Source organism: Cucumis sativus, chromosome 6 (genome assembly GCF_000004075.3).
Source record: "Cucumis sativus cultivar 9930 chromosome 6, Cucumber_9930_V3, whole genome shotgun sequence".
In the NCBI taxonomy this organism is placed as follows: domain Eukaryota; kingdom Viridiplantae; phylum Streptophyta; class Magnoliopsida; order Cucurbitales; family Cucurbitaceae; genus Cucumis; species Cucumis sativus.
Window position 1 is genome coordinate 15,673,365 of NC_026660.2, and position 26,804 is coordinate 15,700,168.

A 26,804-nucleotide genomic window follows, 5' to 3' on the forward strand; every position below is an offset into this window, starting at 1 on the left:
CTACCACGATTAACCTTTGATCTCACTACACTCCCCACAACTGTGGATCTCAACAACGAAGCAGAATGCATGGCAGAAAATATCAAAAAACTACACAAGGAAGTCCATGATCATCTTATACAGACAACAGACTCCTACAAAAAGGCAGCACATAAAAAAAGAAGACAAGCCCACTTCAATAAAGGAGACCTAGTAATGGTACACCTGAAAAAGAGCAGATTTCCTACTGGCACCTACAACAAGCTGAAAGACAGACAAATTGGGCCATTCCCTATATTAGAGAAATACGGAGATAATGCCTTCAAGATCGATCTACCACAAGACATACACATACACCCAGTCTTCAATGTTGCTGACCTAAAGCCATACCATGCACCAGATCGTTTCAGGCTTGCTGACTGATGGACCCTGGGACGAGTCCATCCTTAGGGGGGTGGAATGATGTAAACTATAGCTAGTTAGTAAAAATCCCTAACTAATTAGAAATACAGCTGTAACTAACTTCCTAAAACAGTCTTGTAACTAACTAAATAAAACAACCTTGTAACTAACTTGTAACTAACCTTGAGATATCAATATATAACAGTCTCCTAGCCTGAAATATGGCAGAGAATTCTTTTGAAAAATCAATCCAACTTTGAATTACATCACTTCGGGTGTGGGTATTGGGGCTGTCCTAATGCAGAACAAACACAAAGAACTTCTAGGCTAAAAAAAATCCACGAAGAACAAAACAAAGAACTTCTGGGATAGAAACATAGATCCTCTATAGAGATCTATAAAAGAACCTACAAAGAACAAAACAAGAACTCTTGGGATTGATAGGGAGATGGCAGAACGCAAAGTAAGGCATGAGGGGAAGGTTGGCTGGATCTGGAGTGGACGGATCGAAATCAAACAAAGACGAGCTGAACAGATCTTCAAACGAGACTGGATCTGTGGGACAGAGCAGATGGAAACCGGAGCTGTGCATGACAAATCTGAACTGAAACTGGTCGATAGTGGAGCAAATCAGAACCAGATGCGGAAACTAAATCAGAGCAGGTTGGAATCAGACTGAACGAATTCAAAATCTGGAGGTGAACAGAAAAAAAGTGAACTTATCAGAGCTGAGAGGCTGAGCAGAACTAAACAAAAAATGAATCGGGGCAGATGGTGGTGAAAACGAAGAAGACGACTGGGATTTGGATGGTGGCAGATTTGAGCGGCAAAGGGAATTAAGGTGCGGCGATGGTGGTAGATTTGGAGATCTAAGGGGCAGCGGCGGAGACGGCTAATGGGGGATGGCTCGACCTCTGTCGACGAATGATCAATGGAGGCAGACATCGAACGTGGATGTGGGGGCTAGATTCAATGAGACAAAAGAAACCTAGAGCTCTGATACCATGTTGCTTTTATGGAATAAATCTTTATTTCATTGATCATTTAGCAAAAGTACAAGACTAAATATACTAAATGAGGAATAAACTTAAGGAAAGAATCGACATAATAATATCTCCTATAAATACTCTAAATACTCCAATAATCATCTCATTCAGCTTTAGTTCAACCCTCTTACACAACCCCTTTCCTTTACAACGCGTGCCATTGCCAATAGTGAACCCCAAACTCAGTACCCTTCACAACTAAGATTTCCCTATCCTCCACTAATTCTGGTGTATAAAGTTGTGTGGCCCCCTATCATTCAGCTTTAGTTCAATCTTCTATGCACTTGGATATCATAGAAGGAACTGAAATTGAGCTAAAAACGATTACTGGATTTTCTTCAAAGGGAACCATGAAGATGAAAGGGATGGTAAAATGGAAAGAATTAGTGGAGGATAGGGAAATCTTAGTTTTTCTTCCATCTATCATTGAGCCATTGCGAGTGTAAAAACCTCCAGTTTCATGGCTCTGATACCAGTTGTTAGGATACTAACAAGAATAATCTAAAATATCCCAACTTAATGGCAGAAACTGAGACAGTACTCTGCTGATTTATATATAGACATAACCAAAAATGTGATAACAAATCCAAAGATGACGATAACGAAAAAACAAACAACAAGAAAAACATATCAGCCTCCTGACAATGAGCTGAGAAACTTGCTACAGCAGCCTTTACAACCAAAAGATGGAAGATAAAATAACCTAGCTACCCTAAACCCAATAAAGGTTTATATATAGCTCTCCTATCTTCCTCCCCGCGAGTCCCACCTGCACAAACTTTTCAGATTATTCCTCCATATTAAATGCTTGTTCATTTACCTTTTTACCCCTCCTCTTGTACGTATAAATAATAGGGGATCTTACAGAAGTCTGATTGGAGCAAATACAAGATGGTTTGAGCTACACTACATTCAATTGAGTTATTATATCATGGGGGGAGACATTTCTGAGCATATTTGCTACATCGGCAGTTTATATAAATAAATATAGTAGACGCTACAAAAAGCTTGAATCTTCTTAAAGGGAGCAAGATACTCTCTCCTCAAACAAATTGTGTGAGTTTGTTTTTCAATATCTACTCCATTATTCTTGTTTGGTCAATAGAATTTTATCTATAACGTCAATGATTAAATTATCATATTAATATCAAATTAAAATAATAATAACAATGTTAACTAAAGATTGAATTACATTTCCCACAATGGAAGCACTTTGGAAGATATTGGGCGTACCTTATTGTGGGCTGCTGAGCCACCATACTGGTGTGCGAGTGTGTCACCCATTCTCTCATAAAATGCCATCACTCATCAGCTAAAGGGGCATCAAGATGGATTTTGGGGGAATCTAAAATTTCCAAGGCATGAAGCTGGTGTCCAAGAGCAGCAAACCCGTATGCATATTGTGCAACATTTGTACGGTCGAGGCAGTCTATGCAATTGGTCCTGAGCACCCCACTCTGGAATAACGACTGCTTAATAATGTAATTCCCATTAGAAGCAAGGTTGTCCGCACTTATTTGCTTTTCCATGCTAGCAGCATCTTCGACATCATTGTTTGAATGTAACTGAGAAGATATGCTACAATTTCCTTCACTCCTGAAAGAAAGTTTGCATATAAAGTTTATTGTCGGGAAGAGTCAAGAAACATGCTACCAGAAAAGTGACACCATTGCCAACCAGACTGTACTCCTTGGCTAAAATCTATCGTTCATTCTTACATTGAGAGGGAGACATCAGCTCAGAAACATAACCATGGAAAAAAAAATGTGAATATGCATAGTAACCAACTAAGAAGCACAGACACCTAAGTTTGGCTAGCGTGTTCATGTCAAGCACTCTAACACTTGTTTGACACATATAAGACACTTGTTAATGCAACAAATTTGTTAGACATGATGAAATATTGGTCAAGTAGAGATTAAAAGGCATATATTTGGGCAGTAATCATAAATTCTTAGGGTGAAATGCATCAAGCTAAGTTTTTAAACATCTAAATGCATCAACATGTTTGCTTTAAACCTTCTTTGGTGTAAAAATGATGTATATTTTTTAAAAAAATCATTTCAATAAATCTGTTCTTGTGTTTTAAAAGAATATTGTGTTGTGTTCTACCCATGCTTAATAGCTAACCAGCCATCACTTTGGCCAAATCCATATAGATATTAGTTTTGGATAAATAGGTGAGACCTAGTGGACATGTACGGTATATAATCAGACAGAAGAAAGGGCCATGAACTACGTACAGTGTAAAAATATCTAATATAATCAGCTCAAATCACTAAGAAGGCATGGGCGTTTGGAGCAACAAATGGGTTATTATAGTCCTAGGTTATTATATTTGAGTTATAATAATTTGTGTTTTGTATGTAGATTATTTTAGTTTGGATTATGATAGTATGTGTTTCAGGTGTAAATTGTTTTAGTTCGAGAAGGAAGTGGTAAACAGTGTAGAAGGAAATAGCAAACATTGTAGAAAAAAATAAAAATGATGAATGTAAAATAGTAAAAATTGTAGCAAATAGTAAATACCGTAGAAAATGGGAATGATAAAATAGTATTTATTATAGCTAATTGAGAACTTTATCTTTTAAAGGAAACAGATTCTGTCAGGCTCCAAACACAAAATAACTAATAAAAGACCCAACAGTGGCTAAACAGAGTCAGTACTCTGCTATTTTTTATTTATATATAAGCCAAAATATCACAAGCAACAAGATAAACGATAACGAAAGAAAATACCCAGAAAAACATACCAGCTCTCTTTACAAGAAGGATACTACCTCTTGCGGCTACAGCAGCCTGCCTCCTAAAGAAGATTCCCAAAATAAAACCTACCCAGCCTATTACAACATTTCCTATTTATAGTTCTCCTAAAATTCCACCCAGTGGCCCATTCAGCACGTGCTCCTTCCCCATCATTCTTTCTTATTATTAGCTGGTGAATTCTCATTTCTGCCCCTCCTCAAATACGTATGTATAATTGGTGGTCTAACAATACCTTTCGATTCCAGATTCACCTTGTCCTCAAGGTGGAATGTGGGGAAGTTGTTGATTCATCTGGTATACAGCTTTCCAGGTAGCTTCTGATTCAGGTAGATTCTTCCATTTGACTAACCATTTATTCGCTTCCAGCTCCTTATTCCAACAGATTCCCAATACCGTCTCAAGCCATAACTGTAGCTCAAAGTCCTCTGTCAATATAGGATGTTGTTGCTGGACCACTTGTTGATTTCCCAGCTTGAGTTTTAGTTGGGAGATGCGAAAACATTGTGAATAATTGCTTCCGGGGGGAGTTGAAGCCTGTATGCTATCTCCTATTTCTTCAATGATTGGATATGGTCCAAAAATCTAGGGCCAGTTTTCACATCTTTTGCGAGCTAACGAGCGTTGCCTATAAGGACGGAGTTTCAAGTATACTTCATCTCCTATTCTGAATTTCAGTTCCCTTCTTTTTGTGTCTGCCATTTTCTTCATACGATTTTGTGCCCAGTCAGATTCTCCTTCAGAGCATTCAATGCTAAGTCCTTTCTTTTAATATTAACTCTACTTCATTGTTCGGAGTTTTTCTATTCCCATAAGAAATGGGGGGGGGGGGTTGTCTTCCATACACCGTTTGGAAAGGGCTGATCTCGTGGAGGAGTGGAATGTTGTATTATACCACAACTCAGCCCATGGAATAAACTTATCCCACTTGTGCGGTTGCGCGTTGCAAAAGCATCTTAGATATGTCTCCACACACTGATTGACTCTTTCAGTCTATCTATCGGTTTGGGGGTAAAAAGGGTACTTCTTTTCAATTTAGTTCCCATGGATGCAAACAATTCTTTCCAAAAATGACTAATGAAGATTTTATCCCTGTCGGATATTAATGATTTAGGTATTCCATGTTGGCTGACCACTCTTTCAACAAACACTTTGGCTACCTGTTTTAGCTGTGAATGGGTGTTCCATGGTAACGAAATGAGCATACTTGCTTAATCTGTCCACAATGACCATGATCACGTTCATTCCTCCCGCTTTTGGCAATCCTTCTATGAAATCCATGGACCACTCCTCCAATATGGCTTTCGGAAAGGGTATTGGTTGAAGTACCCCTGCTGGTTTTGTGCTTCATATTTGTTCCTTTGACATACCTCACATTGCTCGACGTATTTCTTGATGCCTGTTTTCATTCCTTTCCAATACAGCTCTCCGCTCATTTTTTATAGGTTCTTAGGAACCCTGAATGCCCTCCTAGAAGGGAATCATGGAAAGTATGCATCAACGTCGGTATCAATAAGAATTTCTGGAAAGCACAACTCTGTTCTGTAAAGAAGTTTCCCATTTCCAAACGGTATTTACTCCCTTTCTCGAACCATGTTGTAACTCCTCCCTAATTCTTTGGAGTTCTGTATCTTGCAGCACTTCCGATTCACTATTTCCATATTCACAATTCGTACCGTGGACATCGAATTCATTTCCATTTGGTTGTTCGATTCTACAGAGTGCATCTGCTGCCTTGTTTTGTAGCCCCGGTTGATATAGTATCTCGAAATCATATCCTAGTAGTTTGGTTAACCACTTTTGGAACTGCAGTTGTACCTCCCTCTGTTCCAGCAGAAACTTGAGTGCTTTCTGATCTGATATAATTGTAAATTTCCTCCCAAGGAGGTAATGCCTCCATTTCTACACGGACAGTACGACAGCCATGAGTTCTCTTTCATAAACCGATTTGGATTGTGCTCTGCTGGATAATTTTTGGCTGAAGATGGCTATGGGATGCCCATTTTGAGATAGTACCGCCCCAACCCTATGCCCGATGTGTCTGTTTCAATAATAAACGATAGATTCCAGTTAGGCAACGCTAGAACGGGGATGGTAGTCATGGCTATCTTTAATTTTTCAAAAGCTGCAGAGGCGTCTTCATTCCAGAAGGAGTTCTTCTGGAGTTTAGTTAGTGGGCGGCAATTTCGCCATATCCCTAGAAAATCTCCTATAGTAGCAGGTCAAGCCTAAGAATCCTCGCAATCTGGTCACATCCTTGGGTTGAGGCCAGTTTGTCATATCCTTAATTTTCTCTTCATCCGCTTCTACACCTTTACTGGAGATCATGTGTCCTAAGTATTGGATTGAGAGTGCTATTACGCACTCTTTCTTATTCGCGAACAATTGATTATCCCTCATGACACCAAAGACCATACCCAAATGTTTCGCATATTCCGACAGATCAATGCTATACACTAAAATATCGTCAAAAAACCAATACACAGCGTCTTAAGAAGGGTTTGAATACCTGGTTCATCAAGGATTGAAAGGTGGCTGGCGCATTGGTGAGACCGAAAGGTATCACAACAAATTCATAGTGTCCCTCGTGTGTTCTAAACGCTGTTTTTTCAATGTCTTCCTCCATACATATTTGGTGATACCCCGATTTTAGATCCAACTTCGAGAATACCGTGGCTCCATGTAATTCATCCAGCAGCTCCTCTATTACTAGAATGGGGAATTTATCTGAAGTGGTCACCTGATTTAGCTTTCTGTAGTCCACACAAAAACGCCATCCCCCATCCTTTTTCTTAACTAACAAGACGACTGGAATAAGGACTACGGCTGGCCTGATCACTCCTGCTTGTAGCATTTCCACCACCAACTTCTCAATCTCTTCTTTTTGCACGTGTCCATATTTATATGGTCGTACATTAATTGGTTGTTGATTCGGCATTACCATGATGCGGTGGTCTATTGCTCTCTTAGGTGGTAACCCCTTTGGATCTTCAAATAGATCGGTATACTGTTGCAACACGTTCTGATCATGGGAGTGTCTTCTTCATCCCCTTTTTTAGTCAGTTCCTCAATTCCATTTTCATTCTCTTCAATCTCATAGTTGACTAGTGATAATAAAAACCCTTGATCTTCCTTCTCCCAGGTTTTTCAATCGTCTTCAAGGAGCATTCTGCTCAGATGAGGGAAGGGTCCCCTTTTAGTTCAATTTGCTTTCTTCCGACCCAAAAGGACATGGTCAGTGACGGCCAATGTATTTTCATAGTGCCTGTGGTGTCTAACCACTGCATTCCTAGGATTGCATCTACATTTCCCATCTCGATTATCAAAAAATCTGCCACTACTGTGATCCCCTGTAGTTTCACTTCCAGCCTCTTACATAATCCTCTCCCTTTACAACAAGTCCCGTCCCCAATTGTTACTGCAAAGGTGGTGTCTGCCTCGATCGGTATCTTCATTTCTTCTATGATCTTATAGTGCACAAAGTTGTGGGTGGCTCCACTATCGATCAGCACCACTACTTCTCTTCCTTTTATTTCACCCCTTAGTTTTAGTACCCTTTGAGGTCAGCCCAGTAATGGTGTTTAATTCATCTCCTTCTCCTTGTTAAGATCCAGGTTGTTTAATTCCAACACTGCCTCTGTGTTTTCCTTTATCATGTTCTCCTCTTCATTCCCTTCTTCCTCATTCATGATGAATAACATTAGTTCCCTTTTTTCCTTCATTCTACATCTATGCCCCGGGGAATACTTCTCATTACACTTGAAACACAGCCCTTTGTCAAGTCTGGATCTAAACTCAGCATCTGATAGGCGTTTAACGGGTGGTTCACTCCTTTGGTAATTACCTTTGATGGGTATCGTCACTTGCTTCATTGGGAAGTCAGTCTTCCTTACTACCCCTTTCTCCATTCCCTCTTGAGCTTTGCCCACAGACCCTTCTCCTTTCTTGTATTCTATCATTTTCCCTTCTGCCTTTGTCATTGTCAACGCATGTTACGATCATTAACCAATTGAGCCTCTCTCATGCAATCTTCCAACGTCTGTGGATATCTGCTGACCACTTCTGCCTGAAGATTTGGTTCCAACCCGGTCAGAAAGGCGTCTCTTAATACACTCTCCTCCATGTGGGGTAAAGGTGCCGAGTAGTGACAAACTTTTTCACATAGTCACTGTAAGAACCATCTTGTTGGATCTGATCAACCGTGCTACTAAACTTTTCTGCCAGAATCTTTGAAGAATTCGAACATCCTTCCTTTTAAATCTTCCCACGACTCTACCCTTTTCCTATTATGTGTCCATCGGTACCAATCCACTTCATCTTGCCCAAAACTGACCACAACCACTTTGATCTTCTCATTTTCGGGTAGATTGTTGATTTCGAAGAAGTGCTCGGCCCTGTACACCCAGGATTCCAGGTTTTCGCCCAAGAACATAGGCATTTCCAACTTCTTGTACTTACTTCGATCGATTATGTTCTGATTCGTATCGATTGTAAGCTCGGGTTCTTCTATTTTTCCTTTGAGCTTCATGACCGAACCATCAGATGTTCCCGACTCATCTTTTTTTTTTTTTGTAGTTAGAACTCTCCCGTAACTCATCCGCCATTCTTTCCATTGTTTTCTTCATCTCCATTAACATTTCCTTCATACCCATAATTTCCTTCTCTGTTCCCTCCACCCTTTCCTCAATCTGTCGCTGTGCCATGAGTCGCGTGACCACCCCCAGTTTTATGGCTCTGATACCAAATGTTAGGCTCCCAAACACAAATAACTAATAAAAGACCCAACAGTGGCTAAACAGAGTCGGTACTCTGCTATCTTTTATTTATATATAACCAAAATATCACAGCAACAAGATAAACGATAACGAAAGAAAGAAATACCCAGAAAAAACATACCAGCTCTCTTTACAAGGATACTACCCTCTTGCGGCTGCAGCAGCCTGCCCTCCTAAAGAAGATTCCCAAAATAAAACCTACCCAGCCTATTACAACATTTCCTATTTATAGTTCTCCTAAAATTCCACCCAGTGGGGCCCATTCAGCATGTTCTCCTTCCCCATCATTCTTTTTATTATTAGCTGGTGAATTCTCATTTCTGCCCCTCCTCACATACGTATGTATAATTGGTGGTCTAACAGATTCTTCATCAATAAAAATGAGACTAATGCTCAAAGTACAAGAGGATTAGACAAAAAACATAAAAGAAAAGACCTAAGGGTCAATGGACGCAGCCAAGCATCTTAATGAGGTTATTTACACATCTTAGTGCCCTCATCATCTCCAAACAAATAAACAAAAATTAAAGTACATAATACTTCAGTTGTTTCCTTTCAGGAATTACAGAGAAACAATCTACATGGAAACAAAAACTATAAAACAGCATAAAATGGTAAGCTCACAAGATCACCATTCAAAAGGCATTTTTCACATCAAGTTGGTATAGCAGCCAATTTAAATTAACTCAAGACAAAGAAAAAAAAAAACTCTAATGGAGTTAATTTTAGCAACAGGAGCAAATGTTTTCTGATAATCAATTCCATATATCTGGGTGAATCCTTCAGCTATCATTCTTGCCATGTATCTTTCACTTTCATCAGCATAACATTTTATGGTAAACACCCATATACCACCCGCAGGTTTCTTAGTTTTAGGCAACTGTATTTCCCAAGTTTCAATATGTTTTAGAGCATTTATCTTCTCCCTAACATCTAATTTCCAATTTCCCTCTTTCTCCTCTCACATTACCTACATAATTTCTTTCATTTCTTATTCTTTTTTTATTACACTATTTCTCCTCCATTTTTGCTTCATTTTTTCTCAGTCCATTGTTTTGTTTTCTTCCCTTCTTTTCTCTCTTATTTTCCTCTTCGTACTTTTTTCTTTCTCCATTTGTCAATTTCTCTCTATCTTCTTTATTCTTCATTTTCTTGTTTCCTTTCTTCACTTTTTTTTCTCACATTTCACCGGAAATACGAAACCAACAAAACCCCCCGCCTAGCCCATGTGATAGGATGGCCAACATCTTCAGCACCTCCATAAACCATCATAATAGACCAATAAGCATTGAGTTGTCGGTGGTCGGCAGCGGTTTTTATCCAAAACCAATCCCGCCCAACCAATGATCACCCATAGCTGGATTCTGTTGATATGAGGATAAGATATTTGATGTGTTCAAGTTTAATTTCACACATACAATTCCATCATATAAATGGCCAAGAAAGTAATTGAATCTAAAAATGAATATACATACAAAAATGACAGGATAATTAAGTACCTTTCAGATCTTAAAGCTGGAGTAACTTGACAATAAAAGAATCCCGTAAGTGTCAATGCAAAAGAAGCCACTTTCCCCAGAAGCAGTAAAACATTTGTAGCTTTACTGAAAGTTGAAAGAACAATATTAAAACCAAAGACTTAACGACAAAAACTTAACGACAGGAATACGTAACGACAGGAAACCAAACAGAATACGTCACAAGTAACAAACAACCAAAAGTTCTAGACAAGTTCCCAAAACTCATGTCACAAGACACAGACCTCCGAGCATGCTTGTGTAGATCCCAATGAAGAAACCTAAGACGGTTCTCCTCAGATAAATCATTATTAATGAAGTCAATAGCATTAGCAAACTCAGCACGAAGAATAGATTCTCGTGGCTTCTTCTCACGTGTCTGTTTTCATGAAAAGCCAAATATAACTTCAGACTGATTATTAATTCAATAAAAGCATGAATCTGAAAACATCAACAGGCGCTCTAGTATAGGACCATAACACAGCGTGATACATCCTCCATCTGTTGAATGTTAAACAATTATTGCAAGTACTATTAAAGTATAAAAAGAATAATTTAAACTAAGTACCTTTATCAAGTTCAATATAATTATGGGGTTTCCATATCTTTTAGCAAGATTTTCAAAATGAAGTCTCGTTGCTTCATAATTTTGATCCTTCTTTGACACTGGAAAAACAAATTGGGTTAAAGGAACAATACATAAGCTGATTAAGAACAAGTACAATGGAATCAAGGTCATACGTATAATATCAGGCCTTAAGTTCAAGCGTGAAGTTTCCTGTGACCAGAAAAGAGGGATTGAGCCACGATTCTGGACGATAGAACTTAATTGCATAGAAACCCCTTCAGGGACATCCTCAAAAACGATCTGTTCAGTCTCGACGTCATTTGCCACTCTACCTTTCTCATTTACACCTCGTTTCAAATACCTACAAGATAGGGGAAATAAATATATATACACGATAATTCAGTGGATAGACTTCATCAAAATAAAATGAATAACTCAACTAAATTGTCAGTAGTTGATCTCCTGAAGATTAAAAAATCAATAATTTAGTTCCAGGAGGAAAAGTGTAAGAAATCAAGCTTTGTTAATTCTGCTGTAAATTAAACATTACTAAGATTGTTTCCCTATGTATTCTATGTATATTTTATTTCCATATAGATTTAGACTGATTGCTTCAGTCTAGTATTTGATTAAGAGTTCTTTTGTATAAACGTAAGAGTTTCCTCACCATTCAATTATAAGAAATTCCATTTTCTCATACATAGCTTCATGGTATCAGAGCTTTAGAATTGATTTTTTCTTCGTCTTCGGAATCCTAGCCACCATTACGGAACCCTAATCACCGTAACTAGATCTATCTTCTTCCATAGAAAAAATCTCACCCGAACCCTAGCCGTGTCGTGGAAAATTCATTGATTGCGTTCAAACCAGATTTCTGCAAGCAGTTATTCTATCATGTTCTCCCATATATTAATCTGTCTCCTTCACAGTACCGGACCCCTCAGCAGCTGAAAAACATTTGAGCTTCATCGAAAACTAACCCTACATCCAAAAGGGAAAGAAAACTTCCCCAGCAATTGGTTGAGTAAGGCAGATAATAAAGAGATGCAACAGGTCCTCACTGTCCTTCATACGTAGTGAGCACACCAAGGGCACACTTTGCATAATCAAGGAACAATTTAGACCGAAAGCCATAATCTTAGATCAATATATTAACTCTCCTTGGACTGCTAGATTTCCAGAGAGCTTTGAAAGTTCCTTTATCTAGCGGGAACGATGGAGAAAGATGAACTGAAAGGACTTGACTGAGAATTTGCCTAACGAATCAATTGACTAGAATTTACTATCGTCCGACTCCATCACCCTTTCAGAAGAAAGAAGATATAGCAGAGACTGGAAATCTGGAATTTCGTCTTCTTTTAACTGTCTTTGAATCACGATAGACCAAGACATAGTGGAATCGTCTCAACGAGCAGCAACTGAGCCGCTAGGTAGCAAAGAAATTCTGAATAGCTTAGGGGATTGAAGATTGAGGGGATGTCACCAGTTCATTAATCTGTCCAAAAATCAATTCTTCTTCCATTACCAAGATTATATAAAGCCAAAGGTTCCACCTTCCTCTAAACTCTTGAGATGCTGAGCCAAGGACTCTTCAAACTGTTCCTGGATTTGCCTTTCATGTGCCAGTCAAAGGCCTCTTTACCATGAATACTTCTTATAACTTGCCACCTAAACCAAGACTCCCATCAAACTAAGGAGTAACCTTTTTCCAATTCGCCAAATGGTTTATTTTACTTCTGGAGTGTCCTTCCCAGAGTAAGTTTCTCACTATCTTTCCCAAGGAAGAAGCCACATTGTCAGGAATGGCGTATGTGGAAGCGGGCCAGAACTGATTTACATAGTCTGTCTACCCCTCTTGAGATATTAAGGGTGCGTTTGGGGGAGGGAAAGAGTTATGGAAGAAAAGGATTATGATAATCCTAGGATTATAATAATCCTAGTGTTATGATAATATGTGCTTGGGGTTGGGTTATTTGTTTTTTAAACGGAGACAAGAACTTCTTTATTAATAATAACTCAAAGTACAAGAGAGTTATACAAAGGGAGCCATAAAGAAGTAGGATTGTTATTGGTAGTGTTATGGTAATATGTGTTTGGGGGAAGAAATATGAATGGTACTGTTATAATAATATGTGTTTGGGGGAGGGATTATAATAGTAGTGTTATCATAATATGCGTTTGGGAGAAAAATTATTGTTGTATATTTGATATATGCATTTTGGGGAATGGTTATGAGTGTAGTATTATGATAAGATGAAGTAGGAAAATTTGTAGGGTTATAAGAAGATGAAGTAGGGAAATTTGTGTTATCATTAGATGATGCTTTCACTCGTGTTCTTCGCATTGAAAGCTCTCCGACAATGTGTCTATTCCTCAACCCAGTAGTGCTCTCTTTAGCAAGAAAAATAATGGCCCTCGAGTGATGGATAGCAATGTTTAGAGGAATAGTAATGATCATCGAAAACCAGATTCTGTAGAGATTGTTTGTAACTACTGTCGTAAGCCAGGCCATATGAAACGTGATTGTCGGAAATTGTATATAAGAATAGTCAACGATCTCAACATGCTCAGATAGCCTCCACATGTGATATACAGAGGCGTCAGTTACTATTTCTGAGATGAGTTTGCTAAGTTTCAGAATTACCAAGAGTCATTACAAGCGTCATCTTCCTTTACTCCGTTGCATCCACTGTTGCCCAGGTAAATAAAGTGTCTTCTTACATCATCTACCAAATGGGTCATAGACTCTGGTGCCACACTCATATGACAGGTAATTCTCACCTATTTTCTAGACCGTTGTCCCCTGCCCCTTTCCATCTGTTACATTGGCCGATGGCTCCACATCTTCTGTTCTTGGCTCTGGCACTATTCACCTTACCCCATCCTTTTCTCTCTCTTTGTGTTACATTTGCCTAACTTATCCTTTAATTTAATTTCTACTAGTCAACTTACTCATGACCTAAATTGTGTTGTCATGTTCTTTTCTGGTTATTGCTTGTTTCAGGATCGTGTGACGAAGAAGATTATTGGTAGAGGATATGAGTCAGGAGGCCTTTATCTCTTTGATCATCAAGTATCGCAAGCTGTGTGTCCTGTCGTTCCCTCTCCTTTTGAAGTCCATTGTCGTTTAGGTCATCCATCTTTGTTGTGTTGAAGAAACTTTATCCAGAATTTAGGTCTTTGTCCTCTTTAAATTGTGATTTCGTGTCAATTTGCGAAATTTCATCGTCTTAGTTCGAGTCCTCGAGTCGATAAACGAGCAATTGCTCCATTTGAGTTAGTTCATTCTGATATTTGGGGTCCGTGTCCAGTTGTATCTCAAACAGGCTTTCGTTATTTTGTTACTTTTGTTGAGATCATTCTCGTCTAACTTGGTTATATTTAATGAAAAATCGTTCTGAGTTATTATCTCATTTTTGTGCCTTTCATACTGAAATAAAAAAAATTTAATGTCTCTATCAAAACTTTGCGTACTGATAATGCGGGTGAATATTTTTCTCATTCTCTTGGCTCTTACTTGTGTGAAAATGGCATTTTCATCATCTTCCTGTGCTGACACTCCATCTCAAAATGGTGTTGCAGAACGGAAAAATAGGCATTTACTTGAAACTGCGTGCTTTATCGTTTCAAATGCATGTTCAAAAATCTTTTGGGGATGCTGTCTCTACAACTTGTTTTTTGATTAATAGAATGCCTTCCTCTCTTCTTAATGGTGAGATTGCCTACCGTGTTCTTTTTCCTACCAAGCATTTGTTTCCTATTGCTCCTAAGATATTTGGTTTGTCTGTTTTGTTCACGTTGTCCTCATCATACTAAGTTAGATCCCAAATCCTTGAAGTATATCTTCTTGGGTTATTCACGTGTTCAAAAGGGTTATCGTTGTTATTGTCCTACCCTTAAAAGGTATCTGGTTTCGCCTGATGTTGTCTTTTTTGAAGATACACCCTTTACTTCATCACCATCGAGTTTGTGTCAGGGGGAGGATGACAATCTTTTTATATATGAGGTTACCTCTCCCACACCATCCTTGTCTACTGATGTGCCTCCTTCCCGCCCGTTGATTTCTCAAGTCTACTCCCGACGACCTCCACCACAACCTTCAGACTCATGTCCTCCATCAATGCTTCCTTCATCATGTGATCCAGCGCCAAGTGATGATCTTCCCATTGCTCTTCGCAAAGGTAAACGCAAGTGTACTTACCCCGTTTCTTCCTTTATTTCCTATCACCAGTTATCTCCCTCCACATATGCGTTTATTACGTCTCTTGAGTCCACATCTATTCCTAACTCTGTTCATGAAGTTTTCATCTCATTGACTGCTTTAGATGATAATGGTACTTGGATTTGGTATCTCGTCCTGCAGGAAAGAAGGCCATTGGTTGTAAATGGGTGTTTGCTGTCAAGATGAATCCTGATGGAACAGTGGCTCGTTTAAAGGCTCGCCTTGTTGCCAAAGGTTATGCTCAAATCTATGGCACTGATTATTCAGATACATTCTCTCCGGTTGCCAAGTTAACTTCCATTCGCCTATTTCTTTCCATGGCTGCTACCAATAAATGGTCGTTGCATCAACTTGACATTAAGAATGCTTTTCTTCACGGTGATCTTCAAGAGGAAGTTTATATGGAACAACCACCAGGGTTTGTTGCTCAGGGGGAGAGTGATAAAGTATGTCGCCTTCGAAAATCTCTGTATGGTTTGAAACAGAGTCCTCGTGCGTGGTTTGGTAAGTTTAGTCAAGCCCTTGTATGCTTTGGTATGAAGAAGAGTACATCTGATCATTCAGTTTTCTATCGCCGATCTGAGAAGGGTATAGTTCTACTAGTTGTATATGTTGATGATATTGTTATTACTGGAAATGATGCATTGGGTATTTCGTCTCTCAAAACTTTCCTTCAGGGTCAGTTTTATACAAAAGATTTGGGCCAATTGAAATATTTTTTGGGCATTGAAGTGATGAGAAGCAAGAAAGGTATTTATTTGTCTCAACGAAAATATGTACTTGATTTGTTGTCTGAAACAGGAAAATTAGGCGCCAAACCAAGTGGCACTCCAATGATGCCAAATCAGCAACTTGTTAAAGAAGGAGAATTATGTAAAGATCCTGAGAGATATAGGAGATTAGTTGGGAAGTTGAACTACTTAACAGTGACTCGACCAGACATTGCATATTCTGTAAGTGTTGTAAGTCAATTCATGTCTTCCCCTACAGTGGATCATTGGGCTGCAGTAGAGCAGATTTTGTGTTATCTAAAAGCTGCTCCTGGACGTGGGATCCTATACAAAGATCATGGACATACGAGAGTTGAATGTTTTTCTGATGCTGATTGGGCGGGGTCTCGTGAGGATAGGAGATCGACTTCTGGATATTGTGTTTTGTAGGTGGAAACTTAGTTTCATGGAAGAGTAAGAAACAAAATGTTGTTTCTCGTTCGAGTGCTGAGTCAGAATATAGAGCTATGGCACAATCTGTGTGTGAAATAGTATGGATTCACCAACTATTATCTGAGATAGGCTTCAGTATTACCGTGCCAGCTAAAATTATGGTGTGATAATCAAGCTGCACTTCATATTGCATCTAATCCAGTATTTCATGAACGAACTAAACATATTGAGGTGGATTGTCACTTCATTCGTGAGAAAATCCAAGATGGGTTGGTGTCCACAGGATATGTGAAGGGAGAACAATTGGGAGATATTCTAACTAAAGCTTTAAATGGAACAAGGATAAGCTATCTGTGCAACAAGCTGGGCATGATCGACATATTTGCTCCAGCTTGAGGGGATGTTATGATATATATATATATATACATATGTCCTTTATTGTAATTTACATAGTGTCTAGGTTTATTTTATTCTCTATATAAATATGTAACTTTCATTTGACTCAATATGAATAAGAAATATACTTCATTGAATTCTAGATTACAATAGAAACCTAGGTTTTACCATCCCCTGCACATTTGAAGTTTGATTCACTCTTTATCACCTCTAAGTTCTCAATCGTTTGGGCCAACTTCATCATTTGAGCAAGCCCAACAAGCTTCCAACATTCCATTTCTGCCTTAATCCAAGGTTTCAAACCATTCATAAATGTCTCTCCTGTGATTGTCTTCTACAAAAAAAGCAAAGGTGCCAGCAATTTATCAAATAAATTTATGTATTCATCCACTGTAGTGCCTTGCTTTATTGTTAAAAATCTGCCCAAGATTGATCCCTCACGGCCTGATCGAAATCAAATAATAAGTCTTCTCTTTAAATCTTCCCAATTAACAAACGGTTCACGATCTTCATGAGATCTATACCAATCCAAGGCTGCTCCATCAAAACTAATGATTGACACCGTCATCTTTTCTGATTCAGTAAGTTTGTGTATCTGAAAATAACGCTCTGCTATAAATAACCACAAATCCCAGATTAGTACCCACAAAAACTGGCATGTCAATTTTCTTGAATTTGCTTCGGTCCCTTGCAAATTCTTCTCCTTCCAACTTGGTGTGTTTTTCTTCAGATTTTCCTCCCATCACAAATGAATTACTGACATCAATCATAGTTTCTTTCTTGTTGGATGAACCTTCGGGAACTTCTTCCCATGTTGTCTTTCCCTTAATCACTCCTTCAATATATTTCATGAAAGTTTGTTGATGTTGCTGTTGTTATTCAGCCTGCACACCCAGCCTTTCAATGTGCTAGGCCACTGATATTATTTAAATATAGCAGGAAAAAAATGGTAACAGAAATATCAACCCACGCAAGATTATAGGGGAGAGAATATCGGGGAAGATCTTTCACAATCGTCAGTGAGCAAAACAGATTAAAAGGGAGAAAGGAGGAGGAAAGAGGGGGGAAGAAAAATACTTCAGAGTAGGAGAGGCTGTCGTGTTTCAGTTTGAGAGAAGCAGAGGATCGACATCAAGTTTATTTAATAGTTGTTTGGTCGTTTACATTGTTAGGAGTTTTTCCATATTTTGTTTGCCTTGTTCTGATCTGTTCTGATTAGATTGAGGTTTAGATAGGAGTGTGTGAATTTTTCTTTGATTATTTGATATTGTAATTCGTACATTCAAGTCAATAAAATAAGATACTATCAGTATCTTTACACAATGCTCTTTGCTAACGATGAAAAATCTGTTAGATACCTAGATTAGTATAGGGTAAGGGTAAAAGGGTAATTAGATTTGTTGGTAGTTAGTTGGTTATAAATAGAAAGTTGAGGAGGGAAGAAGGGTACGAAGAATTTGGTGAAGAATTAGGGCTGCAACATTCCTTGAAAGAGAGGAAGGGCAGAGGGTTAGAGTTCTTTTACTTTTCTTTGAGGGTTAGAGTTCTTTTACTTTTCTTTTACTGCTTTTATACTGTAATTTTCTGTTTGAGATATCAATAAAATAGAAACACTATATCAGTGTTCTATCAATATCTTCCTTAATAGATGGTAATCCATGTAACTCTACCCGAATGCCAAGTATCTCTTGATCAATCGTTTCCAACTTTTCCTCAATTCGCTTTTGAGCCATGGCGAAAACGTTGCATAGATTCGAATCTCTGATACCAAAATGATAGAACACCAAGTAGCGAGTTCTATTATTTTATTAAACAGCCAAACTTTTACAGAAAACTGTAATAACACAACCTTGAAAACAAAGAACAACACAAGAACTAATACAGAAATTAACCAAGTTCAACATAAAACATCAAACATAATAGTACTTCACGATAATGGAAATAACTTGCTACAGACTACAGAAACCGAACATTTTCTGCATTCCCTACTCTCAAGGAAATTACAGCCCTGCATTTCCATAAACTAATTAACCACCCCATCTTTCCTTCTATCTCTCCTTTTAACCTCCCCAATGTAACTAACTGTGGTCCCCACTGAGGTGGTTTCCACTTCCTCCACATCCATCGCATGTGCATGTATCATTCAACTTGTCTTCCTTATGCTATATGTATTAGAATTGGTGGTCTATCACATTCTTTTCTTTTCTTCCTTCGAGATTTATGTACTTTGAGCATTAGTATCTTTTCATTTCATCGTTGAAAGTTCTTGTTTCCTTTTCAAACAGTTAGAAATCAAATGAGAAGTGTAGAGACTTGAGGTTAGAAGCAGAACGGACATACCTTGTGCCAGCATAATGACGAGAACGTCTAGCAATTAAGGTCAACTTGAAATCTCTCCCATCTAGAGATAGTGTACCCTATAAGCAAGAAAGAGAGGATCCTTTGTAAAATAACGTGATACTCAATGGAAAATGAAACCATCAAGCATATTCATCAAACAAAATGTGCAGTGATAAAACATTGTTATCTGTCCTACCAGTGAGTCTTATTGAACAATCACCGTGGACTTCAATCATATGCTAACAAATCAATCAAATATTAACAAATTCCCAACTACTTTCTTGTTTAATTATAGAACAAGATTTCATAAAAGAAAGAATGAAACTTTAAAAAATGAATTAAAATAATAATAATAATTCACCAATTGATTAAAGGCAAGGTTTTTCAAGTCCACACACTAAACTATTTGATTCCAACGCTATCAGAAGGATATCCCGGAAGCACCAATTACTCACCTGCTTGAAAAAGCCATAGACCAAAGCAACCGTCCAAATGGTATTATGCAAGTGGTTTCGGATTCCACGAGTCAAAAATTCATTCCACACAAACATGGTTTCATAAAGAGCGTGACCTGTTTCATTATCACAGATATTCTTTTGTAGACTACGCATAACTTGGTATGAGTAGCTAAAGAAGAAGTCCTTTGTGAGATCCACCGAGCATAGGAGCTTCTTGTATCTAACATCACCAAACAAACGAAAAATAAATAACAGATTAACTAAGTTGTAATGCTTACAGTAAGCCCACCATTAAGTTTCCTACATCAAAAATCCAGATAAGACAGGATTTTTTTGAAATGGAAACAACTCTTTTCATTGTAGTGGTGAAAAGAGACTAATGCTCAAAATACAATATAGAAAATGATAAACCTAACTATTGATTTTTGGAGAAATTGTATATTTTCTCTTATTTTTGGACAAGACCAAATAATGGGTAAGTATAAAACGAAGCCAAATACTAACAAAGGAATTCATTAGAAAAGAAAAGGACATCTAAAAATATTAAAAGATATAAATAAATTTACACAAAACTACAATCCCCTTGGCTAGGAATTAAAAGATATATATAGAATACAATCCAAGCTTGGAATTAAATTCATCAAAATTTCTTCTCAATAAAGTTGTGGTAAGAATGTCGGCAATTTGATGGCAAGATGGAATATAGTTTAGTTCCACTAAGTTCATGTTAACCTTCTCAGATATGAAATTTCGATCTATCTCGATATTGTTTCGTTCTCATGGTGTATAGGATTCTTCACTATGTTGCTTGTTGCTTGACTGTCGCGAAATAATTTGATTGAATTTTGAGTTTTATCCTTAGCTCATTTAAAAACTTTTGAATCCACATTCCTTTAGAAATTTCCAAAATTAGTGCTCGATACTTATCCTTTGCACTGAATCTAGCAACAATTTGACTGCCTTTTACTTCTCCAAGTGACTAAGTTGCCCCAAACATAAGAGCAATATCCAGATGTAGAACTTCGATCAGTTAAATCTCCAGCCACTAGCATCAGTATGAAGTTCTAGTACAACTTTTTAAACAGTAGCCCATGATCTGGAATTCCTTTCAAGTATCTTAAAATTTTGTTAATAACCCAAAGATGATGTTCATTTGGACTGTTCACGGCTAACTAACAATGTGCTGGAATTCCTATATTTGTATATAAATGACAATTGTCAAGATATTTATCATTATTATATTTATTCTTTCTATATTTCAAGGAGGAATTTCTTCTACAACGAAGACCTAAATTACACGTATCCAATAGAAAAATAATATTACTCCTACAAATTCAAGATTGTATCAAAGTAAGTTGGTTCAGGAGATCGTGTGTGATGTAGGGTTATCAAGGGTATTTTGGATATTTCTTGTACTTGACCTTTTATATTCACCTTTAAATATTTTAGATTTAACAAGTGTGACAAAACCCTTCGTCTTCGGGTCTCTTTAAAGGAGGTTAGGTTTAGTTATCTAGTTAGGCAGTTTAGTTGTGTAACCACCCTTTCCCTTTGGTCCATTTAAAGGGATCAATGTTTTCATTCTCTCATTATTCACAATTAATAAAACTCCTGCTCCAAAATTCTTCCAAGATTTCTCCAAGACTCTTTAGCCTTCAACAATTGGTATTATAGCGACCTCGAGAAGGGACCTCATGACGAGTAAAGGGCTCAGTAAACTCCCCACTCTTCCTTCACTCCCACCCAATGATGCAGAAGCATCCTTCACCACCTCTTGTCAAACCACAAGCTGAAGGTTAGGCAATGTGGACAAGCAATCAAGAAGCTGACCTTGGACGTGGGACGAATGGTTTAAAATCAACTAAGAACTCATCAAGAGGCATTGGCAGGGAATCAAGCAGCCGGAAATGTACAAAATCTGCAGCAAGAAGCTCATCACAGACCTAAAAATCAGCAGTAAATACTGCAAGAAAACCAAGATTTGCATCGAATAGTCCAGAGAATCCTCCAAGAATCCAAGAACCAGCAAGAAGACCAAAGAATTAATAACAGAGGTGTGCAGCGGCCTAATCTCATTCCATACCATCAACATATGCCAGATAATTCACCTTATAGACCCACGCTTAATTTATTGGGACTGTATTCTGATTCATCCAAAGATTAAGATTTGCCTAGTCCACAGCCACATTTTCGAGCTAGAATGATGCATTCTCCACAAAGGTATAACCCACTGTTTCAACAACAGAATCCTGTTGAACAAGCACAAGACTATGGAAAAATCAAGACTAATATCAAGAGTGGCAAGGACAACCACAGTGGCGCCATGAACATGACTTCAAAATGAAATCAACATACCCCGTACAATGGCAAGATTAATATAGAAACCTTTTTAGATTGGGTGAAAAACGTTGAAAATTTCTTTGATTATATGGCCACCCTGGAACACAAAAAGGTGAAACTTGTTTCTTTGAAACTTAAAAGTGGTGCATCGACATGGTGGGATCCTATTCAAGGCAATCGACATATGTATGGCAAAAAACCTATCACTAGTTGGCCTAAAATACTGAAACTCATGAAGCACTTCTTACCGGCTAACCATGAGCGACTTCTTCACAACCAATTTCAACATAGCAAACAAGGAGCTTGATCAATTGAAGACTACACAGAAGAATTCCATCGTTTGAGTGCTAGAAACAATTTAGCCAAGAGTGATAGTCAACAAGTGGCTCGTTTCATTGATAAGTCGCAACAAGAAATCAAAGAAAGTTCCTCATGACCTACTTCCACTACTTGACATTCAACACAACATAAACTTTATTCCCAGATCTTTCGGACCAAATTTCCCCTACTTTCGAATAAGCCCTAGTGAGTATCAAGTCTTCAACACTGTGTTCAAACCCAACATTGTTATTTCCTCCCCAGTTAATATTCATTTCCACTTCTGATGCCTTTCAAGACAATATATGATTAAATTTACCTTCACCCATAAGTTTAATATGTTGGGCCAATTGGTGATTCAAGGTCTTATAGAATATGATATGTATGAACTGGTATGTGGTAAGTAAATCAACTTTCCCACCAGCCTTTGATACATATCCTCGTCAACTGGACTAATCACTTCACTTAGGTCTTGCTAGATATGGATCCATAGGTGTTTCAACAGGTTTACACCTAAGATTTTCAGTCTCCTTTACCAAAACTAAAATATATTTTCATTTGAAAATGACAATACTATCCTTAGATCTTGCCACCTCAAATTCTAAGAAAATATATCAAGCTTCCAAGTCCTTGATTTCAAACTCGGTTACATCCATGAAGATGTAGTATTTTTGGGAAGGTGGAAGAATTTATAACTTCGTTGGTGAAGGGGGTACCTAATAAAGATACATTTATGTGCACAAGGGGTAAACTTATTTTGGTTTAGGGCCACGACTTTGGACAAAGGCAGTGCACCCAAAACCCCGAGAGGAACATCAGAAATAAGGTGCGTGGTAGAATATGACTCTTTTGATCTGAAATTTCAATGGTTGATGGAACAAAACCAAATTGATTCTTCTTGACCTTAATGTGAGCTTCACTACAATTGGTAAAATTTCAGTGGCTATTTCTATGAGTCCTCCAAAATGGTCTCCAATTACTTCGAAAATACTTCTACACCAGAAATCAAGAGGAAGATTCTTCACTTTAATCCAACCTCCATAGCCTTTCAACATCAGTGGCCTACTATGTTTCAAGCTGTCCCATCTTTCAAATTTAAGGTGAAATTTACCCCATGCCTGCCATTTACCTACTGCACCAATTAATTCACTAAGGGAGCCTTGATCAAGGCTGATAAGAGCATTGTCATCATAAAGGAGGTTTATAACAATGTTGGATTGGAATTTTGATTCCAGAAATTTGCAAATCCATCTGCAATCATCAGAAGCAAAAAGTTTTGAGATAATCTAAAGGTTATCAAAGTTTAGCTTAGCCACATCATGGTTTTTAATTAACCATTGTTTTTTGATAGAAGGGCATGGCAAACTGAACCCTGAGAAGGATCTTGAAGGATGGAATTCAGGCCTGGTTCCATTCTTCCAGATTTAGGTACTGAATGGTTGGAGATTTTGGATTTAACAGTAGCAGCATAACTTTGTTTCTCCATTGAAGGTTGGAAGGGAGCTTTGGTAGAAAGGGTTGAGAACCAACGGGCGTAATCTACTATGTTTACATACTTATCCAGCATTCTAAAGAAGGAGGACCAACCTTGCATATTGATTCCGGAGCATATTCTAAGGGTAGAATGACCTCCTTAGTAAGGCCAAATGTCACAGCTGAGGATCCACCCCGAGTTGCCTTGGAACTTGAAGATTTTCATTCGCCCTCTGTCAATTTCACCATCTTTCTTGAAGAAGCGGTCTACTGGATTATTGAGGAGAGTAGAAATAGTGTGCAAAGTCCATCGGAGTTGAGCTTCGGAGATTGAAATGGATTTTTTAGCTTCCACATCTACAATAATAAAGTCTTCTTTCTCCTTCCACATACAGTAATGAGATTGATTAACTTTGCAGCTAGCAACTTCCATGTTGAGGGGCTGGTCGGAGAGGTTTGACTGAACCGGGGAATGATGAAGGAGGAGGGAGGAGGGAGGAGGGAGGAGAGATATGGGCTTCCACGTCTTCAATGATGCAATAATTGTTTTCGTTTCATATGCAGTAATGAGACTGATCTTGCAGCCAAAAACCTCCATTCTGAAAGAGTTGGTGGTGGCCGGAGGGGCTGGCGAGGAGGAAAGAGGAGAGAGGAGAGAGGAGAGAGGGGAGAGAACTTCCTTCGTTTCTTAGAATGAAGAGATGAAACATAGTCTAAGAAGAATGAAAAACAGGGGATAAAAACGCAACCCCTTCATCATTTGTTTGTGGATCTGGCCATGACTATTGGGATTCCAAAGTGATCTTATTAGAACAAATAGGAGAGGCTGTATTTATTATTTTGAGCTTCCAATTCTTATATCTTGAAGATATTTAATATATTGTTTTTGTTTTTGGAAATATTAATTTATTTTTTTGCTCTTTCTCCTGTACACTTAGAAATAAACACCAAGGAACACCAAAAATTAGAAGAATAAGAAGAGCCAAAGAAATCACTATGAGCAACAGTTGCTGTTCCTTCCTACTATACCACTTAGAAATAAACACCAAGCAATGAAATTAACTAAGAACCTGTTCTCATTCTTTGGAATGGCTATACTGGACCAAACAGCAGCATTTGGAAGTGGAATCATCTCACTTCTGGAAACACCATATATAGGATGACCACATATTGTACCAATTTGACGTCTCTTTGTAATAAGCAGCATGTAATAAGGTCCTAGAAATTTAATGAATCCTAGAACAAAAGAAAGAAACAATGATATTGCAATAAAAATATCACATTATTATAGCAAAATTAGAACCTTACAGATAAGATAAGATTTGGCTTACCAACAATACCATAGCAAGTGGATACAAACTTCAGTCCTCCAGTAGATTTATTACCCTCGTGTATCCGTCTCAGCAGATCAGAACATTCATTTTCTGTATATACAGCAGAATCTTCACGTATGTTTAGCTTGGACAAATCCATCCTATCAATTTTGAGCACCCTCCAATATGTTCTACTCTTGTCCCTTCCTACCATGTAAAATTTCTAGAACCAAGGAAAGAAGCATAAATGGGAATACTACCACAAATACATAAATACAGTTAGACAGCCACACCACACCACATCAAGAAGTGACATACATCACCAACATAACGTTTCTTCAACCTTTACTAAACCAAGATTCTACAGTCAACAGAAGAAAGAATCTGTTTAGAGGGAAGGAAGAAAAATAAAAAAGATAGGAATTTATCTACTAATGCCACCACAATCAAATTGCCTCAATAAGACAATATCAGTTATCACATAAATAACAGAATCATGGAAAGTTGATGACCAAAAGCATAGAAACGTTACTACAGAAGAAAATTCTCTCAAAACTTTTAAGCTGCATAGTAATATGTTTAGGAAATGTGTGAATACGTAGGTAGCTATAAGTTACAGAACAGCAAACAGAAGAAATATGTACGAATGCTATAGGCTGTAATAGGAACCGTATGAATTAGCATGACAAAAACGTAAAGCATATTACAAAGTTACTGGTTAAAAGCACAACCAAGGAGAGATGAAGAGTAAGAGGGTAAAGGAAAAAAGAGTACGAGTGAACAGTATGATGAATATGGGGAAATGGGATGTAAAGATAGAACTGAAAAGAAAGTGTAGTTACCGATCGAGTCTCATAAAGCCTGAATTTGTGCATACAAACAGGAGAGGCAGAACGGAGGTCATCAGAAGATGCGGCAGAGTTGGAGTATACATCATTTTCTGATGATGGGAGAGGAAATGTTGAGAATGAGTTATTCTCAGAGGACGCGGTTGGATTAGAGGAGGAGAAGGGATCAGTCTCTGAGGAAGCCATTTTACAGATTCCCCGAGCCTTGCAGCACAGGCCCAGGCTCAGGGAAACTAGGAGAAGGGCATGCAAATCACACAATTGAATTGAATTGAATTGAATTGAAGTGAAGTGAAAGAAAGAAAGGAAAATGATATGATATGAAATCAAATCAAATCAAATAATTCATACAACCAGAACCCAGAACCCAGAAACCACGAATTCACAACTGCTGACACCTTAAATCAACCCCAACAAAGACGCTAGGCTGCTTCAAATACAACATAGAATGATTTGCACAAAAATAGAACAACTGGATTCGGTTCTTGATCGTATAATCATTCATTTACTAACGGAAACCAAATGATTAACAACTCAACAAAACAACATTTCACTCCATAATGTACACAACTACACAACTACATATATACATATATAGAAAGATAGAGATAATGAAGGTTTCTTTAGGAGAGGAAAAAGAAGGAAGTGGTAGGTAATTATTGTTGTTGTTGAAGTTTGTTATTAAATTTTTAGTTTAAAGCGAGATACAGATGGGAGAGGGAGAAGAATGATTCGGGCAGATCCAGGGGCAGGGATGGGCAGGAGAGGGAATGGAATGAAGACCCCAATTTGGGTGACCGTGCCTGCCGTCCACAGTCCACAAAAATTATTTCATAATTGTTCTTTTTTTTTAAATTTATATAAATGAAGTTAAAATAAGAAT

The 26,804-nt window shown here is 38.0% G+C and overlaps 1 protein-coding gene across 1 annotated transcript; it reads right to left on the bottom strand.

Annotated features, from left to right (window-relative positions):
• Nucleotides 1-2,713: 2,713 nt before the first annotated feature.
• Nucleotides 2,714-26,260, bottom strand: LOC116404614 (phosphoinositide phosphatase SAC4-like). The gene is made up of 10 exons (XM_031887634.1): nt 25,916-26,260; nt 25,092-25,296; nt 24,831-24,996; nt 19,627-19,849; nt 19,172-19,248; nt 11,224-11,411; nt 11,051-11,148; nt 10,728-10,861; nt 10,465-10,569; nt 2,714-3,023 (listed from the first exon to the last, which is right to left on the bottom strand). The coding sequence occupies exons 1-10, from the start codon at nt 26,105-26,107 to the stop codon at nt 2,729-2,731; spliced, it is 1,683 nt and encodes a 560-aa protein (XP_031743494.1). The 5' UTR covers nt 26,108-26,260; the 3' UTR covers nt 2,714-2,728.
• Nucleotides 26,261-26,804: the final 544 nt, after the last annotated feature.

Coding starts and splice junctions, on each gene's coding strand:
- LOC116404614 (XM_031887634.1), bottom strand. CDS start 26,107: ATGGCTTCCTCAGAGACTGATCCCTTCTCCTCCTCTAATCCAACCGCG. Junction 25,297..25,915: donor GGCTTTATGAGACTCGATCG/GTAACTACACTT, acceptor CCTTGGTTCTAG/AAATTTTACATGGTAGGAAG. Junction 10,862..11,050: donor TTATATTGAACTTGATAAAG/GTACTTAGTTTA, acceptor TCATGAAAACAG/ACACGTGAGAAGAAGCCACG.